Raw genomic sequence first — 17802 nt, forward strand, 5'->3', positions numbered from 1 at the left:
TTCTCCCCCAAGCTGCTCCTGTTCCTTGGATGGAAGAGTCCTCATAAGAACCTTGGTGGGCTGAGTTATAAGCCTACCCTTAACTGGAAAATGCTGAGTCAATATTGAGTTAGCAGATGCCTTTTCAAAACTCAAGGAAATGAGGTTTAAATTTCACCCTGCTTTATTTTCTCTCCCAGGTTTAGCTTTTTAAAACAAAGGTTTCGCCACTATTCAGTACAGAAGCCTCTATTAAGAAACAGTACACAACACGGGGTGTGCCACAATTTAAGTGCATTTTCCACTTCCAGGGAGTCTGCTGAAAGTTACATGTAATTCAATGAAAATAAAATATAAGCAACTCCATCACACTCTAGTGTAACCAGGACACAGAACCCAGGTTGGGACTTTACAGACAAGAGCTGGCTAGATTTTCAGTAGCTGGATCACTGCGGCTAGAGAGTAGACCTAAGCCCCTGCCCCAGTGGTATCCTCAGATGAACTCCTTTCCTTTATCTCATGCAACAGCCTTCCCCAATCTGTTGCACTGGACCCACTGGGTGTCCTGGCTGGGGATGATGAGAGTTCTAGCACAACACATTTGAAGGATCACCAGGCTGGGGAAGCCTGCCATGCCAGTATATGGTTGCTATTCATTCCTGTGGAGAAAAAGTAAAGTGAAGCACTTGGGGACACTGTTTCAGTGAGGGCAGAAGCTGCCCAGCACCCCACTAACAGGAGAGGAAGCAGAAGCACTCATGAAGGGAAAGGCGAGATGTCCTCCCAACCCCTGATGTCAGGTCAGGATTTTGAAAAGCAGGACTGACCCCCTGCACCCTGCCCCACCTCCAACGATGGTCTTACTGTCCCTACTTCCCAAAAATATAATAGAAATATAGAAAGTATTCCATAAATATGTTATAAATATGGAAAGCTTGTTTACAGCATTCATCTATTGATCATGCCTGGCTTCTTCCAGTGGTGGGGTTCCCTCCTGTCCTGTAGGGGGCAGCCACACACCATATTATCTTCCATAGAAGTAAATGGGACCTATGGGAGAACATAAAAGGAAGGACAGCAGGAGATGCCCATGGAGCTGGAGACAAAACTTCTTTATTCCCATGACTGAAGTCAGCAGCATGATGAAAGCGCGGGGGGGGGGGGCAGACACACTGCTCTCCCCAGCAGAAAGGGGAGTTCCCCTGAAATCCATGGGCTCTCCCCTGGTCATGAGAATAATATTTTGTTAGCAACTGATCATCATTTGGGGGGTGGGAGGACACAGCGCATACTACCACCTGCATCATCTACCACAAGGAAACAGCCCCATCCTGACTGGAAAAGGCAGGTTTCAACTTTGGCATTAGGAACCAGAATGTCTGGTCATCAGAATGGCAAGAATTCCTGCATCCATTTGGAGAAAATACACACACACGTTTCTAGTTCTCAAGTTTACAGAGACACACCCCCATGACAAACCCATGCTCATTGCAGTCCACACAGCTGGCATTCTGCAAAGAGGCTGGTGGCCATATTGGCCAGCCAAAACAGCTGTACGCTCTCTGGGAAACATGAACTAGAAGTGGTGAAAACCTCTTCCAACCTCTCCAACCACAGCCACCTAGCCAAGCTCCAATAAAGCACACCGGGGCTGGTGGGAGGAGACAGAATCAAAGCGTAATCCAGATCAGCCCCCATATATGAAACTTGAAGCTAAGATAGACCTGAGGCTATATTTTTCAACTCCTGGGTCCACCAGCTCTGGAATCTGACCACTGTTTTTCCACACCTTGAAATGACCCTATCGCCCAGAAAAAACAGCCCCAAACAAGTGATCCCACCTCCTTATTTTTTATAAAGCAACAAAAAAAAAACCCTCACCACCAGTGTTACCAACAGTTTAAAAAACATTTTCTAGGAGGCAAGCAAATGAGAGATGACAATTTTGAATCCATTACCTATAGATGGGGATTTGAAGGGATATTTGTCGGGAAGGTCCACTCTAACTTTCCACACGCCACCTTCATACGGTGCTGCAATCAGGGAGGGAAAACAGTGTTAGTTGTTGTGCAAAAAACATACATGAAAATTCCAAGAGTGGATTACTTAGCTGGGCACTAGGACAGACATAGAAAGAGCCACAAAGTGGTTTAAGATGGCGCAAGCCTACTGGGGAATTCTCGTGTGCAAGTCCCATCAGAAATGTATGGGGGCTGGACAAGAGCACTGTTACTGATCCCACTTCCCAGTGGGATTTCATGCAAAGATGAAAAATGACCGTGGTGTCAGAGTGGACACTGAGCCCATAGAATCCCAGAGTAGTTCTGATTCTGAGGTGGAGCAGCCGCTCGTGGGAGAGGAGCGCGCTCATCCCTCCCAGGGCCAACAGCTGGCAGAGATTCCTCCCGCCGGCATTCCTGACATAGATAGTGGTCCCGGGAGTGAGAGAGCGCAGGAAGAGGGCTTGCTGGATGCGCAATGCCGATGCAAGGAGCGGCGCCAAATGGAGGGCGCAGAAAGGAGGCGTAGTGCCCGGTTGGCGTGTAAGCAACGGTTGCGCCCAGAGGATCCAAGGGAAAAGGGGAAAGACTCTCCCTAGCCCATAAGTTCAGGGTCTGCCAGTGATTCTCCTTCAAACGGTGACCAACTGTTCCAACTCAGGGCATAGGTCTACTCAGGGCATACTCTGCTGCTCATAGCTAGTCGCTGATAGTAGTGTTGTTAAGTTGTAAAAGGAATAAAGCCTTGAAAATAATCTCTTTGTCTGTGTCTGGACTTGGCTACTGGATTAGACTGAAAGAGGCCGCCAAGGAGCACCTAACATGTGGATTGTATTTCATCAGAACTGACCCACAGTAAGGTTCATCACAGTTAATTGTCGACCTAGTGCTCTAGTTTCAGCCAGGTTAGACAGCAACTGTACAAGTTCTGCATGTCCTTGCAACCTAAAATTTGGTTTCTTGATGATCAACTTTCACCCAGTCCACCCTCCCCCTCTTTTTAAAGAAGAATGTTCTTCTCTTTGTTCTTCCAAGATTCAACAAGATAGCAACAAAAAAGGGTTTAGATCAGCTTTCCCCAACCTTGCACCCTCCAGATGTGTTGGTGTAAAACTCCCATCATCCCTCAGCCAAGTTAACCAATGACCATGCTAGCTGATGAATGGTGCGAGTCAAAACATCTGGAGGCTGCCAGTTGGGGAAAGACAGCTTACATTCTGAAGAAAGGCTTGGAAAGCATGGGCAGGGATTATGGGGCTAGAGCTTCTTCATCTTTATGCGATGCAAAGGAACTGTCATCTCCAAATATTTGTACTGGCAAATATGTAGAAGGGGCTCTTCTGGGACTAGAGAACAGCTTTTTGAAAAAGGCTGAATCCTAATTTGAACTCTACTGAATTGATTTTCAGAGATGTACAGCAGGGCCGTAGCTGGGATGTGTATATGCACATACAAGCCAGGTCCAACCAGGAATATTCCAAACCTCTTCCAGTGATCTGACAAGTTATCACAAAAGGACTGGGATGACCAATAAGCACTTAAAAAAATCCTAAAATTGTTTCACTATTCAGCCTAAATACCTGATTCAAGTGAACTTTAACCAATCATGCGGTTTAGGTGATTAAATCGCATATGCATAAAAATGACTGTTCTGAAGCAAGAAGCCTACTTTGCTTTGGGATGATGCACACATGTTCTATAAGGCATCATCTTAAAACAGTCTTGCATTTAACCATTCATGTGGTCATCACTTGTAACTAGAAATTCCAGGCAGGTGAGCATGTGGAATTCCCTCCAGCTGAGTAAGCAGTGAAGGAGGGATGGAGCCATCAGTCCTTCCTTCACCCGGTTGCTTGGCTTCCATGTTGGCCATAGAGGAAGTGGTTTCAGTTCCTCCACAGCCAATACGACAATTGAGTGGGCTGGTGAAGAGGAACAAAAGTTGCCCTGTTTCTCCGTCACCAGCCCAGTATGCTTCTAGCATGCAGATGTTTTTTATTCACCTGCTTGTTAGTCCTAGGAAGGGCCTCTCTTATCAGTAAAATGCAGGTGGGTAAAAATGTTTTAAGCTAGTAAGTTTTCAGGGCATAGTAATAAAGCTGTATTAGAAGAGGCATCCATCCTGCATGAGAGAGACAAGAGGGAGGATGCCTCTTCATTTAAAAAGCTTGCCATCATTAAGATGCATTCAACATTACAGTACTACTACATACATGTATATTTACTTTTTTGCTCTTTTATTCAACTTTTGCAGTTGTTTTCCCACCACCAAGTGGGCACCAAGCACCCCACCGCCACATTTTGTGGCCATGGGCCTGCTGTACATACATGAGAACGTTCTGTAGTTCTGGACAGTTGTTAAGTAAAGACCATCACCCAACAGAACTGGCAAAAAGCTAACTCTTTCACAAACGTGCCTCAAGAGGGCCACAGCTCCATGGCAAGGCACGTGCTTTATACGTGGAAGAGCACTGCTTCAGTTCCTGCCATCTCCACTTAAAGAGATACCAGGCCTGCAAAGGGTCTCACTCTGCCCGAGAACTTCTGGAGCCACTGCCAGTCAGAAGAGACATTACTGAACTAGATGGACTACAGCAGCCTACCCCAACTTGGTACCTTTCAGTTGTGTCGGACTACAGTTCCCAGCAGCCCCAGCCATGCTAGCTGAGGGATGCTAGGAACTGTACTGGTGGGTACTGGGCTGGAGAAGGCTGCACTAGCACAATAATGCCGGGTAAGGCAGCTTTGTTTCAGAAGACGCACAGGGTCATGTGTCAAAACATGCCCCCCGCCACCATCTCTTGTTCTTTCTCGATGCTTCTCCTTTTGCTGACAAACAAAGAGATGATCATTTCCTTTTAACATATTTTCAGAAAATCATCACAAGAGGTGGGGCACAGTGGTGTACTTACTTCCTTGTGGTCCATAGAACTTCACTACAAATTCGTTGAGTCCTCCTAGGATCGTGACTTCATGTTTACTCTCAATACTGAATGCAAAGTAAAGGAAACATTTTATGTGCAGAAGAGCTTATGTGCCTCTTGAGAACCCTGGCACACTGGAAATGACTAAGAGCTTAAATTATTAAAATACTTTGCAAGCAAATCTGAAATAATCCTCCCATCAATGAAGCCCATTCAAAACACACTTGAAGTTATTTCCAGTGCTTCAAGCAGAACAAAGTATCTGCCAGATAATACAGGTGAAACACAAGTTAACACGGTTCAGGATATAAAAACCTTTAAGTTGCAAGCAGTTTCTGCTTATTGAATGAACTTTTTGTCTTATTTCTATATTAACATCTATGGTGCTTTACAAGCTACAGGTCTCTGCCCCAAGTGGCTTACAATCTAAAATTTGAGACAGGGAGACAGAGAAAGGGGAGGGAGATCATAGAATTGTATCATAGAATCATATAATTGTAGGGTTGGAAGGGGCCTAACAAGACCATTGAGTCCAACCCCAGATGGAGGCAGGGTAGACAAGGGAACAAAAGCATTTGTTTCATACACATACTTTGGTTACAGTTGGCATGGGGAGTATACAATGCTTGCCCCAAGCCCTTGGGAGATGGCAGGCTACAACATAAGCTAGACTTAAATAAGTCTTCCAAGTTACTAGTCCACAACAGTTCTCACTAGCCTGCATGACTACACATGGCCAAGTTATTAACTTGCATTCTAAAAAGAGGGAAATGTCCAAGTTTTGTGACACTTCCCTGCACGATCTCTTATTCACCACAGGGGCTATTTGCAATCCTGAAATAAACCCACAAGCTGGCTCTGGATCAGGCTGGAGTGGGTAGGACACAGTGAGCTTGTTCACATGACATGACAGCCCATCGTGGGTTATTTAACAGCCCATGGTGAGGCTGCAGCACACGCTGGATGCATGCCGAAAGCATTTTGAATACACAACCGCTCAGGGGTTGTGTTGTGTGAACCTGATGAGTATGAGTTATGTGAAGGTTAAACAATCCTCACATAACCCATGGCCTGTTTTAGGGTTATGAGGGTTATTTAACCCTTGCTTAATCCATGCTTGCTGGGTTTGCATGACACAACCCCCAAGCAGGGGTTGCATATGCAACTTGGTGCCCACGGGTGCCACGGCTCGTTGTGGGGAAAGTAACCTACGATGAGCCGTGGTGTGTCCTCCAAACCTGGTCAGTGGCTTCAGTTCTCCCAACTCCATCCAAGAGGTCCCACATTTGCCAACACAGAGAGAAACCTGGATGCACAACTTTCAAGACCCAAGTTGCGCATCCTAGCATTTCTATTTGAACTACTCAAGTGGACACAGTAACCAGGAGAAAGTGGCAGCTTGGACACAATTCAACTGCACCAGCACAAACTGACTTGTTGAAGATGGAAGAGGTGTTAGTCCCAGCATGACTGCAAGCAGGCATCATGACATTGACCCAAGACCTGCTCGGGTGAGCAGAAGCTCTGCTTGCTTGCAGCGGGGGGCGGGGGAATGGACAGACACACACCAACTTCCCCCTACCTGCAGTCCCCCATGCTATACTACTGCATGGTCTTCCAGTGAATCCCCACACTGGAGTGGCCTTGGGGGAGGGGGGAGAGTGGCAGGCAAGAGGCCAAAGGGAAGCAAGAACACACACCCCTGCCCCAGTGTGCGAGGGGGAAGCACTTTGGCTCACACTGACCCCAGTTTTGATCAAAGGCCATAATTACAAAGTGCTGTGGGAACATACAGCACTGAAGAGCGTTTCTCCCTGCACGATACAGAGCACATTTTTATCATTACTGGGGTTACCATTCAAGTGACATTCCTTTCTTTTTGTCCAGACCTAGGTAGGCCACTGGGAGCACATTTCAGCAGTGCTCCAGCATTCGCACTGGCTTTCCTGTCTTTTGAACTCCATTCAGAGTACTGATTTTAACCCAGACGGTGCCAAATGAAGGACTGGGAAACTGCACAAACAACTCCAGTAGGATCTCTTAGTGAACCAGATGAATAGCACACAACCCGAAAGGTGTGTCCCAGGAGCCCTCAAAGGGTTGCAGGGGATGTATCTCCCAAACTGCTCACTATGTCTAGAAGTGTAGGAACTCACTTCAAATGTAAATGGAAGCAGTGATGTTCAGAATGCAACACTCTGCATCAGATACTGTGTTTGCACAGGGCTACTATATGATATGCACACCAATCTCGTTCCTGAGAGAGAAGGTTAAGTCACAGTCAGGGTGAGGCAGCAGGAATGGCCTGGCCTTGCCATCTCTACTCCCTCCCCCACCTCTCCCACCAACCTAGAAAGGACTGTATCTCTTAAGAGGACAACGGTGAGAGGGTGGCAAGAGCAGTGCCTACACTTTAAGCCCAGACATGACTTCTATCTTGTGTTACAGCAAACACACTTCATGGCCTGATGGGGTTTCTACAAGAGAGCTATCAAAATCTCCAAGAAGCTCGGTAGTCAGCTTGAGCCCTTAACATACAAAGGGAAACTTGAAGTACATAATGTCCCTACCACTGTAACTTGCCTGCAGGGGAAAGCAACACATAAGCTGAGTTAGAAAGAATTAAGCTTGCAAGTCTAAGAAATTCCTTTGCCCTCAAATAACCTGTTGAAAGCAACTTCTCCTAAGCATAGATCATGCCAAATCTGAAGCCATGCATGAGACAATAGACATGTTATTTTCAGAGAAGGCAGCTGCCGTTTTCAGTTTCTTTGGGACAATTGGGGTGGGGGGGAGGGGGGAGAAAGCAGAACTGCATTTTTTTTAGAAGTGCTGTAAGACCAATCCAGGCTGTCTTTCAGTGGCTGGAGTGACAGCAACAAAGAGGAATGGGAGGCTGGTGCCCTGTAATTTCATGCACTACTAAGGGTAAAAAAATACTATGCTGTGTTCTAAGCCAGGGTGGGCAGAAGGTACATCTGGACCTACTGGTAGATCTTTGAATGATTTGCAATAGATTGGCAAGGATTTCTGACTCCCAACTTTTCAACAGCAGCAGCAACACCCCACACCTTAAATTATACTGGTGAAATCAGAAAAGCTTGAGGATAACCTGGAGAGGATTTTTCTGTAGAAGGGTTGTGAGTTCCCTTCAGTTTTGGTACTCAAAACAAATTCCAGGGCTTTGGATTCTTTAATTATAAGTCTATGTCTTTCTGCATCAGGCTCCAATTGGTGGAACTCGGGTTTCTAGAAAACAAAACAAAGTAGATCTGGCAAGCCTGATGTCTGCCCCCACCTTAAACACTCGGCACTGGTGTCCTCAAAGCCCAAGACACATACACAGTGCCCAAAGCACTTCTGTATAGCAACAGCTCTTGAACAGAAGCCCAAGAATCTACTCTTTCACTCAAACAAAAGCACAGGTCTCCACGTCCAGTTGTCACAGTACTGCTCTGTGATTAGCTCCTATTGAAGAAGCTGTTTGGTTACGCCCATTGTCCCCAGCTTGTATCCATGGAGCCACAGGTTCACATCCAACCTGCTGGGAGCCAACGTGGGCCTCAACCTTTGGCAAAGACCCACAGCTCTGCAGGAGCGTGCAAGTTCTGCATCCCTGGCATCTTCAGTTAGAAGTTCTCAGGCAGCAGAGCTGAGAAAGATCTTTGTTCAAGACCTTGGAGAGGCATGACCACTCAGAGTAGACAGCAACGCACTAGATCAGGGATGGGCAGAAAGTAGATCTTCAGATGTTTTGAACTTCAAGTCCCAGCATTCCTGACCCCCTGGCCATGCTAGGAGGGGCTTCTTGGAACTGAAGTCCAAAACATCTCAAGATCTACCTTCCACCCACCCCTGGGCTAGATGGACCATGAACCAGTTCTGTATAAAGAAACTTCACGTGTATTTGCTCCATGTCGCTCAGCTCCAGAACCCCTTTTCCTCACCCTATGCCACCTTCACCCTTGGCAAAGCATTTCGATTTCTCCAAAATCTTGCAGAAGGATTATCTAGTCCTGTATTCGTCTGGAAACTTGCAAACAGGGCCTCAGTTGGTTGTCTCCAACATCTGGTATTTATTTGGTATGTCAAGAGAACTGAGATTATCTCTCTTTATGGAATTACCTTATACCCAGTCATATCGATCTTGACTGGCATCAGCTGTCCAGGAGTCTCAGTGGGAGGTCTTCCTTAGTTCTACTACCCAAGACCTTTTGACTAGTTGCATGTCATGGCAGCAATTCCTGGGTTAATCCAGGAATTGCGGGGCCGAACAGAGCCACCCAGAGTCAAGCCAAACAACCATGGGCAACTGTTTCCAGGTTCACATATCATGAAACAAACCAGGAAACACGTTAATTAAAAGTGAAAACGACAAGGCTCACTCACTCCCCTCATCCCGCAATTCCTGGGGTAAACCACCCAGGAATCACTGCCATGACATGCAAGCCAGCCTGTTGTCTCAGTACAGTTCCAGGACACTCTGCATATAAAGCATGCACAATACACAGAGCTATGGCCACCTCCTTGCTGCAGAGGATAATTTTCACTGACGGTTTGATATAGCGAAGAATTTGAACTGCCTTGGAAGAGCTTACAAAGAGGCTATTACCAAACTGCCTAGAAGTATAGGCCTCTGACTCTCTCTCTCTCACCCGCACACAGCAATGGCTTGTTGCAAAATGTGCCTCCCAGCCACCACACTGTACCATAGATCCAACAAAGGTAGCAGGATGCCCTCCTTCCCTGCTTATAAACTGCCTTTCCATGAAGTGCCCAACTACAGGTAATACACACACAAAATGGCAAAACTGACTGCACAAAGCATAGCTAGCCAGGCCAACATGCTCTTGTTCTCCCTCCCACCCAAACCCACAAAGAAAGTCAAAACCAGCATGCCGAGTTCAAACATTCTAAGATTTAGATTCATCCAAGTGAGAGTCCCAAGTGTAGGTTAAAAGTTAAGCCAGAGCTGGAAATATCCCAGACACCCTGTTGCCAGGAAATGAACGGCTGGCCCTTAGGATTCTGAAACATTTATCCAGTCCTGTGCTGCGCTGGCAGCTTAAAATTGGAAGTGTTTTGCCAGCCGTGGTTACAAATCACTAAAACATTTTGCACTGCCATATTTTAAGTGTTGAACAGTAGATCTGCATAGTTAAGGCTACTTTCCAGCAAGCTTTGAGCAGGCTGCTTTCCATTCCAAATTTAGAAGTGGAAGTGTTCCTAAACCTGGAGAATCCATGCTTGTCTAGTCCTAAACAACAGTCCTAATAGGAGTTAGTCCAGCCTTGTAACATGCCACCTGTCTGCTCAGCTGGGATTGAGTGTCAACAGCCACATATGATCTTCTGAGTGTCCAACTTCCCCCTCTCTTCAACACAGGGGCAGCCTCAGTCGAGCAGAGTGATGTTCCAGGTATTTTCTCCTTTTCGATAGTGGACAGATTCAGAAGCACTTACTTATTCTTAAAAGGAGTTATATCCTGATAGTGAAAAAACTGGCACACACATGCATGCACAAATCACTTTTTATGGAAGCATCAGGGAGAATGAAGGGTGAAAAATCCCAAGAGGACTGAACCACAGCAGGCTTGAACAAAGTGTACTATCCAAGACAAGAGATATTAAAAACTCAGACTGAACCTGCATCCTGAATCCCTCAGTAATACCCTTTGCTACATTTGCTTCCCATGAGTACAGACAAAAGTCTGTAACTACTAAAGTAACTGTTGCCATTTGCCAAGGAAAGAAACAGACAATTCCAAGGCAAGGGAGCCTCTGCCCTCACATTCCTGGGTATCAGTTTAACCAAGTAAGAAGCTACAGCACACAGAAGCACAAAAAGGACAGAGATCTCTCAAGATCCAGGAGGTCATTGAGAGTTCCATAATGTTCACGTGCATGCTTGCTGTTTTTAGGTTTCCTGTTGCTGCTGTTTTTACTGTTTGTTTTGCGTTTTTACCATTTTTAATACTGTTCTTGGTTTTTATTATGTGTTTTATTGTTGTATGCTGCCTCAGGAGGGCTCCTGCCATGAAGGTGGCCAATAAATATTTTGAATAAATAAATAAAGCCCCCAGTTCAAATTTCATCGCAACCAGACTCGTTGGGTGACCTTTGGCAACCCACGTGCTCTCTGCCTCAGCCCCTCAGCTACAATATGGGGATAATCATGACCTAATCTTTCTGGGTTGATCTATTAAGACAGCTTTCCCTAACCTGCCACCCTCCAGATGTATTGGACTACAATTACCATCATCCTCAGCCAGCATGGGCATTAATGGTTCAACACATCTACAGGATACCAGTTTGGTTAAAGCTGCTCCAACTATTTTTGCGATACTGTATGCAAAGTGTTTTATAACAACAAGATTACTATACAACAATCACACTGGCCGCATGAAACGTGGATGGGTGTAATAGGTGGGCGTTGCATTACTGCCAGTGTTGCACAACTTGTACACAGCAGCAGCCCTTATGGTCTCCCAGTTTTGCTTTTTTAAAAGATGTCCCGTTGCCCCTCACTATCCTTTTTCCAGAATGCACTCTTGCTTTCCTGGATTGCCTCCAACTCTGGCTAGTGGTTGCTGGACAATGTTCCGATAGCTGCTCTGAAATGTCAGCCAGTTAAGAGACCTTAGTGAAGAATACAATGGTTCTAGGGGACACCTTTCCCTAGCTCCATAAAGCACTGTGGGAAAGGGTCCATACATTCTGGCTGGGCCGCAAGCCCTCATTTCTAGTGCCAGTGAAGGCTGGCTTTCATGTTTCTTGCTCCACGAAGACAAAGTAAGGGAAGACCTGCAATCTCCTAACTTTTAAAAAACTGAGGTGCAGCTGTAGGGAAAACTGCAAATTTGATCAGAGCAGCAGCAGCAGCAGCAGGGGGGTGGGGAGCTTAACCCTTTCCCCATGGGCCATTTTTCTAATTAAAACGGCCCCTCCATACTGCACTCCCACTGAGGGGGAAAAGCAGCTTGAGGATATTTTGATTACAAAAACTGCTCACAGGGAAGGATTAAGTAGGCATCCTTCCCGTCACTGGTCTGATGAGATCTGCAGCCCCCCCACACCACCACACCATTTCAGTATGACGAGATAAAGGCAGGAGGTATTTCATAGATCTCCCACGTTGTGGCTACTTTGACCCTCAGTGCACTCTTTCTGTACCCTCTGTCCTCGGGGGGGGGGTTAAATAGGAGCAGCCGCAGGTGTCGAGATGTGTGGCACAACCTCTTCCCTCCCACCCGTGACACCAGCTACATCCCAGCTAGAACCATTCTGAAAGCAGCACACATAGATTCCCTGCATTGCCAGCAGCTTTTCAAAATTACTTTGCTCCTGTGGGACAGCATACCAGAGGACTGCCCTGGTAGTCATCAGAATTAAGAGTGCAGTTAAAAGTCACAACTGTAATTCTACACCCCAGCCTGGCCAACAAATGCCAACACCAACCAACACCAAGTCCTTCCAAAGACACTATCCCATACAACGACCCGTATTACTGGAGATGTACAATTGTTTGCCAGAGAGTTGGAGGTAGTGCAATGCAGATACCATTACCCATAGTGCTTTTCTAATGCTATTGTCTCTGGTCAAACAGGTCTTGCAGGCTTTTCAATCACTCTGAGAGAAAGCTTGCAAGACCTGTTTGACCAGTGACCGTAGCACCAGAGAAAGATGTGCACGCCATCATATCACTTTCAGTTCTCCAGATGTAATAAAAATTTGAACAGCAAATCTGATCTCCATCTTTGCATCTCTCACTTCAAGGTATTTGCCCCAACTGCTCCTCATTTGAAAGTCAGATAGCTTAAAAGCTGGCTTCTTGTTCTACCTTTGCTCCATTGGGGGTGAAATGTCTTTCAAAGTTTAGAATTTTGCAAACAGTAGATGCAACTCACTAGGCACAGCTGCACCATCTCCATTAATCTTAAAATGGGCTAGCAGGGGAAACTGGAACAGCAGCTTTGACAAACGCGTTAATGCTTGAAGTGGCCCTGAATAACCCCATGGTCATGTAAAAGGCAGAGACTGTAGTGAATTAAGGTGGTATTATCTCAAGACAACTGGCTGTGTAAACAAGCTCAGATGTGAGGCTAAAGCCGAGCAGAGGAAAATCACATTTACACCTACACAAGAAGCCCCCTGCTGGATCTTAGTCCATCTAGTGTAGCCTTCGCCATGCTGGCTGGGGCATGCTGGGAGTTGTAGTCCAACATATCTGATAGGCACCAGGTTAGAGAAAGCTGCACTAGTCAATCACACTGCCAGCCAGATGCTTCTGGGAAGCCCACAAGAAGAACAAGAAGGCCCTCTCTTCATCGCTGCCCCAGAAACAACTGAGATCCAGAGCTATTCTTCCTCTGTAGATCCATCTTCCGCAACCTGGTACCCTCCAGATGCATTGGAGGGTAACTCCTGGCATGCCCCAGCCAACATAGCCAAAGACTGATGTCAACGGAGGCTCCATCTCGTTATCTTGCTAATAGCTGTTGATTTGTCTAATCCTCTCTGTCAAAGTCCCCTCTGGAGCCATTTCACTGTAAAATGTGAGCTTCCCACAGACTGCATAAGGACCTCTTCCATGGCACCTGCTGAACACACTGGATTAGCTATTTGGGAAAGGCAGAAGTTGGCACAACATGAGAAGAAAACCACACGTATACCCAGCATCCTAGGAAGAATGGCTATTGAACTTCCAAGGTCAAAGTGAATACTTGCATCACACCTCATCCTTCCTCTCTGAAAGAGTTGTTGACAAGAAGGAAATCTTTTCCCAATACTCTTCAGGTTGTTAAAAATGAGAGAGGGGGGAGATGTGTAGGCATTTTTGGCTTAGGCTGAGCAAACATAAAAAGATCCTTCAACATTTTCTTTAACAGCTGGAGGGGCCATCTTCCAACACAAAATGATCCACACTATCTATGTGACTGTGGGGAAACCAGAGGGCATGTTTTTCCTCCCCCACCCGACTCTCAGCTACCTTAGACAGATCTGTCAAGACACAGAAGACACCAGGATCATAGATGCTGCCCACCCAAGGTCTGATTCAGATGTCATGGTTGCTCAAGAACAGCCCAACACAATTGGGTGCATCATGGCAGACAAAGCAGCCCACATGGGGAGCCAGCGGTCTGCATAGAACTGCATCTCCATTTTGCGACAGTCCAAGGGTCAGTGATTCATGGATCACTGTCTTGTTGTGGCGAAGGGGCTTGCGTAACTCAGTGAAGCCATAAGCTATGCCGTGCAGGGCCACCCAAGACGGATAGGTCATGGCAGAGAGTTCTGACAAAATGTGGTCCACTGGAGAAGGAAATGGCAACCCACTCCAGTATTCTTGCCAAGAAAACTCCATGGAACGTATCACAAGGCTAAAAGATATGACGCCGGAAGATGAGGCCCGCAGGTCGGAAGGTGTCCAATATACTACTGGGGAAGAGCAGAGGGTATTTCCAAGTAGCGCCAGAAAGAGTGAAGCGGCTGGGCCAAAGCCGAACGGACACTCAGCTGTGGATGTGTCTGGTGGTGAAAAGAAAATCCGATGCTGTAAAGAACAATATTATTTAGGAAACTGGAATGTCAGATCAATGAATCAAGGTAAGCTGGAGGTGGTCAAACATGAGATGGCAAGATTGAACATCGACATCTTGGGAATCAGCGAACTCAAATGGACAGGCATGGGCGAATTTAATTCAGGTGACCATCATATCTACTATTGTGGGCAAGAATCCCTTAGAAGAAATGGAGTAGCACTCATAGTTAACAAAAGGGTGGGAAAAGCAGTACTGGGGTACAATCTTAAAAATGATAGAATGATCTCAGTACGAATCCAAGGCAAACCATTCAACATCACAGTAATTCAAGTCTATGCCCCAACCACTGAGGCCGAAGAAGCTGAGGTTGATCGGTTCTATGAAGACCTACAACACCTTCTAGAATTAACACCAAAAAAAAGATGTCCTCTTCATCATAGGGGATTGGAATGCTAAAGTAGGAAGTCAAGAAATCACTGGGATAACAGGCAGGCATGGCCTTGGTGTACAAAATGAAGCAGGACAAAGGCTAATCGAGTTTTGCCAAGAGAACACGCTGATCATAGCAAACACTCTTTTCCAACAGCACAAGAGACGACTCTACACATGGACATCACCAGATGGTCAATATCGAAATCAGATTGATTATGTCCTTTGCAGTCAAAGATGGAGAAGCTCTATACAGTCAGTAAAAACAAGACCTTGAGCTGGCTGTGGCTCAGATCATGAGCTGCTTCTTGCAAAATTTCGGCTGAAATTGAAGAACGTAGGGAAAACCACTCAACCATTCAGGTATGACCTCAATCATATCCCTTATGAATATACAGTGGAGGTGAGGAATAGATTCCAGGGATTAGACCTGATAGACAGAGTGCCTGAGGAACTATGGACAGAGGTCCTTAACATTGTTCAGGAGGCCGCAACTCAATCTATCCCAAAGAAAAAGAAATGCAAGAAAGCCAAGTGGCTGTCTGATGAGGCTTTACAAGTAGCTGAGGAAAGAAGGGAAGCGAAAAGCAAGGGAGAAAGGGGAAGATATATCCAACTGAATGCAGAGTTCCAGAGAATAGCAAGGAGAGACAAGAAGGCCTTCTTAAATGAACAATGCAAAGAAATCGAGGAAAACAATAGAATGGGAAAGGCTAGAGATCTGTTCAAGAAAATCGGAGATCTCAAGGGAACGTTTTGTGCAAAAACGGGCATGATAAAGGACAAAGAAGGCAGGGACCTAACAGAAGCAGATGAGATTAAGAAGAGGTGGCAAGAATACACAGAAGAACTATACAGGAAAGATCTGAATGTCCCTGATAGCCGTGACAGTGCGGTCACTGAACTTGAGCCGGACATCCTCGAGAGTGAAGTCAAGTGGGCCTTAGGAAGCATTACTAACAACAAAGCTAGCGGAGATGACAGTATTCCAGCCGAGCTATTTAAAATCCTAAAAGATGATGCTGTTAAAGTGCTGCATTCAATATGCCAACAAATTTGGAACACTCAACAGTGGCCACAAGACTGGAAAAGGTCAGTTTACATTGCAATTCCAAAGAAGGGCAACGCCAAAGAGGGTTCAAACTACCGCACAATTGCGCTCATTTCACATGCAGCAAGGTGATGCTCAAAATCCTACAAGCTAGGCTTCAGCAGTATGCAAACCGAGAACTACCGGAACTACAAGCTGGGTTTCGAAGAGGCAGAGGAACTAGAGATCAAATCTCCAACATTCGCTGCATCATGGAGAAAGCAAGAGAATTCCAGAAAAGCGTCTATTTCTGCTTCATTGACTACGCTAAAGCCTTTGATTGTGTGGATCACAACAAACCGTGGCAAATTCTTAAAGCGATGGGAGTACCAGACCACCTTACCTGCCTCCTGAGAAGCCTGTATGAGGGTCAAGAAGCAACAGTAAGAACCAGACATGGAACAACCAAGTGGTTCAAAATTGGGGAAGGAGTACGACAAGGCTGCATATTGTCACCCTGCTTATTTAACTTATATGCGGAGTACATCATGAGAAACGCCGGGTTGGATGAATCAGAGGTCGGAATTAAGATTGCTGGGAGAATTATCAACAACCTCCGATATGCAGACGATACCACCCTAATGGCAGAAAGCGAAGACGATCTCAAGAGCCTCTTGTTGAGGGTGAAAGAGGAGAGTGCAAAAGCTGGTTTGAAACTCAACATTAAAATAACTAACATCATGGCATCTGGCCCCATCACTTCCTGGCATATAGAAGGGGAAGAAATGGAAGCAGTGACAGATTTTACTTTCTTGGGCTCCAAGATCACTGCAGACGGTGACTGTAGCCATGAAATTAAAAGACCCTTGCTCCTTGGGAGGAAAGCTATGGCAAACCTAGACAGCATAGTAAGAAGCAGAGACATCACCTTGCCGACAAAGGTCCGTATAATGAAAGCTGTGGTTTTCCCAGTAGTAATGTACAGCTGTGAGAGCTGGACTATAAGGAAGGCTGAGCGCCGAAGAATTGATGCTTTCGAACTGTGGTGCTGGAGAAGACTCTTACGAGTCCCCTGGACTGCAAGGAGGTCAAATCAGTCCATCCTAAAGGAAATCAACCCTGAGTGCTCATTGGAAGGACAGATGCTGAAGCTCAAATATTTTGGCCACCTAATGCGAAGAGAAAACTCCCTGGAAAAGACCCTGATGCTGGGAAAGACTGAAGGCAAAAGGAGAAGGGGACGGCAGAGGATGAGATGGCTAGATAGCATCACGGATGCAATGAATATGAACTTGAGCACGCTCCGGGAGAGAGCGCAGGACAGGAAGGCCTGGCGTGCTATGGTCCATGGGGTCACGAAGAGTTGGACACGACTGAACGACTGAACAACAACAACAAGGGTCTCCAGAGGGACTCGCTGGGCAGGGGTGTGTGTTCCACCTGAGCTGAGAAAACGCATCATCTAGTTGCAAAAGATGGAATCCCACTGAAAGGACCGTGTATATGCCCTGCCCAGGGGTAAGCCTTGTACTGTGCTTTCAAGTCCTTATGGTTGTTCAGGACAGCTGAAAATACACACTGTCTTCCGACAGCACAGAAGTTCAAAGTGGACACAGATGGGGAAGTAGAGCACCTGCAACAGGGGCCCCAGGAACGAGCTCCAGGAACATGCTATTTTTAAAAACGAAAGCGGAGAGCCTTCCACCCTAGTCAATTCCATACCAAGTGCCAGAGACAAGAGAGTGTGGGGGTACATGCACAGCCTTTTCTATAGGAAGTTCAGCCCTTGCTGCCAGATAAGGAACTGCCTTGCTTCTCTGCCCTCTGCACAGGCCTCTTCATTGCTCTTTATAACCACCACCATCCTTACCCCAAAACTCCGAAACACCCGCCCTAAAG

The 17802-nt window shown here is 46.2% G+C and overlaps 1 protein-coding gene across 4 annotated transcripts in view; it reads right to left on the reverse strand.

Annotated features, from left to right (window-relative positions):
- Nucleotides 1–17802, reverse strand: part of UBE2H (ubiquitin conjugating enzyme E2 H) — a 66634-nt gene that overhangs the window by 27330 nt on the left and 21502 nt on the right. For 3 of the 4 annotated variants that reach the window (XM_084808956.1, XM_084808954.1, XM_084808955.1), the window contains exons 2-3: nucleotides 4892–4968; nucleotides 1938–2012 (exon numbers count right to left, since the gene is read on the reverse strand). In XM_084808956.1, the coding sequence (XP_084665082.1) occupies nucleotides 1938–2012; nucleotides 4892–4968 (152 nt within the window). Of the gene's footprint in view, nucleotides 1–1937; nucleotides 2013–4891; nucleotides 4969–5048; nucleotides 14613–17802 lie in introns of those variants that run through there. The other variant, XM_084808957.1, reaches the window with a different exon arrangement.

The sequence above is a fragment of the Heloderma suspectum genome, chromosome 7 (genome assembly GCF_057233095.1).
Source record: "Heloderma suspectum isolate Gila_16-S chromosome 7, 16-S_ref, whole genome shotgun sequence".
Lineage (NCBI taxonomy): Eukaryota > Metazoa > Chordata > Lepidosauria > Squamata > Helodermatidae > Heloderma > Heloderma suspectum.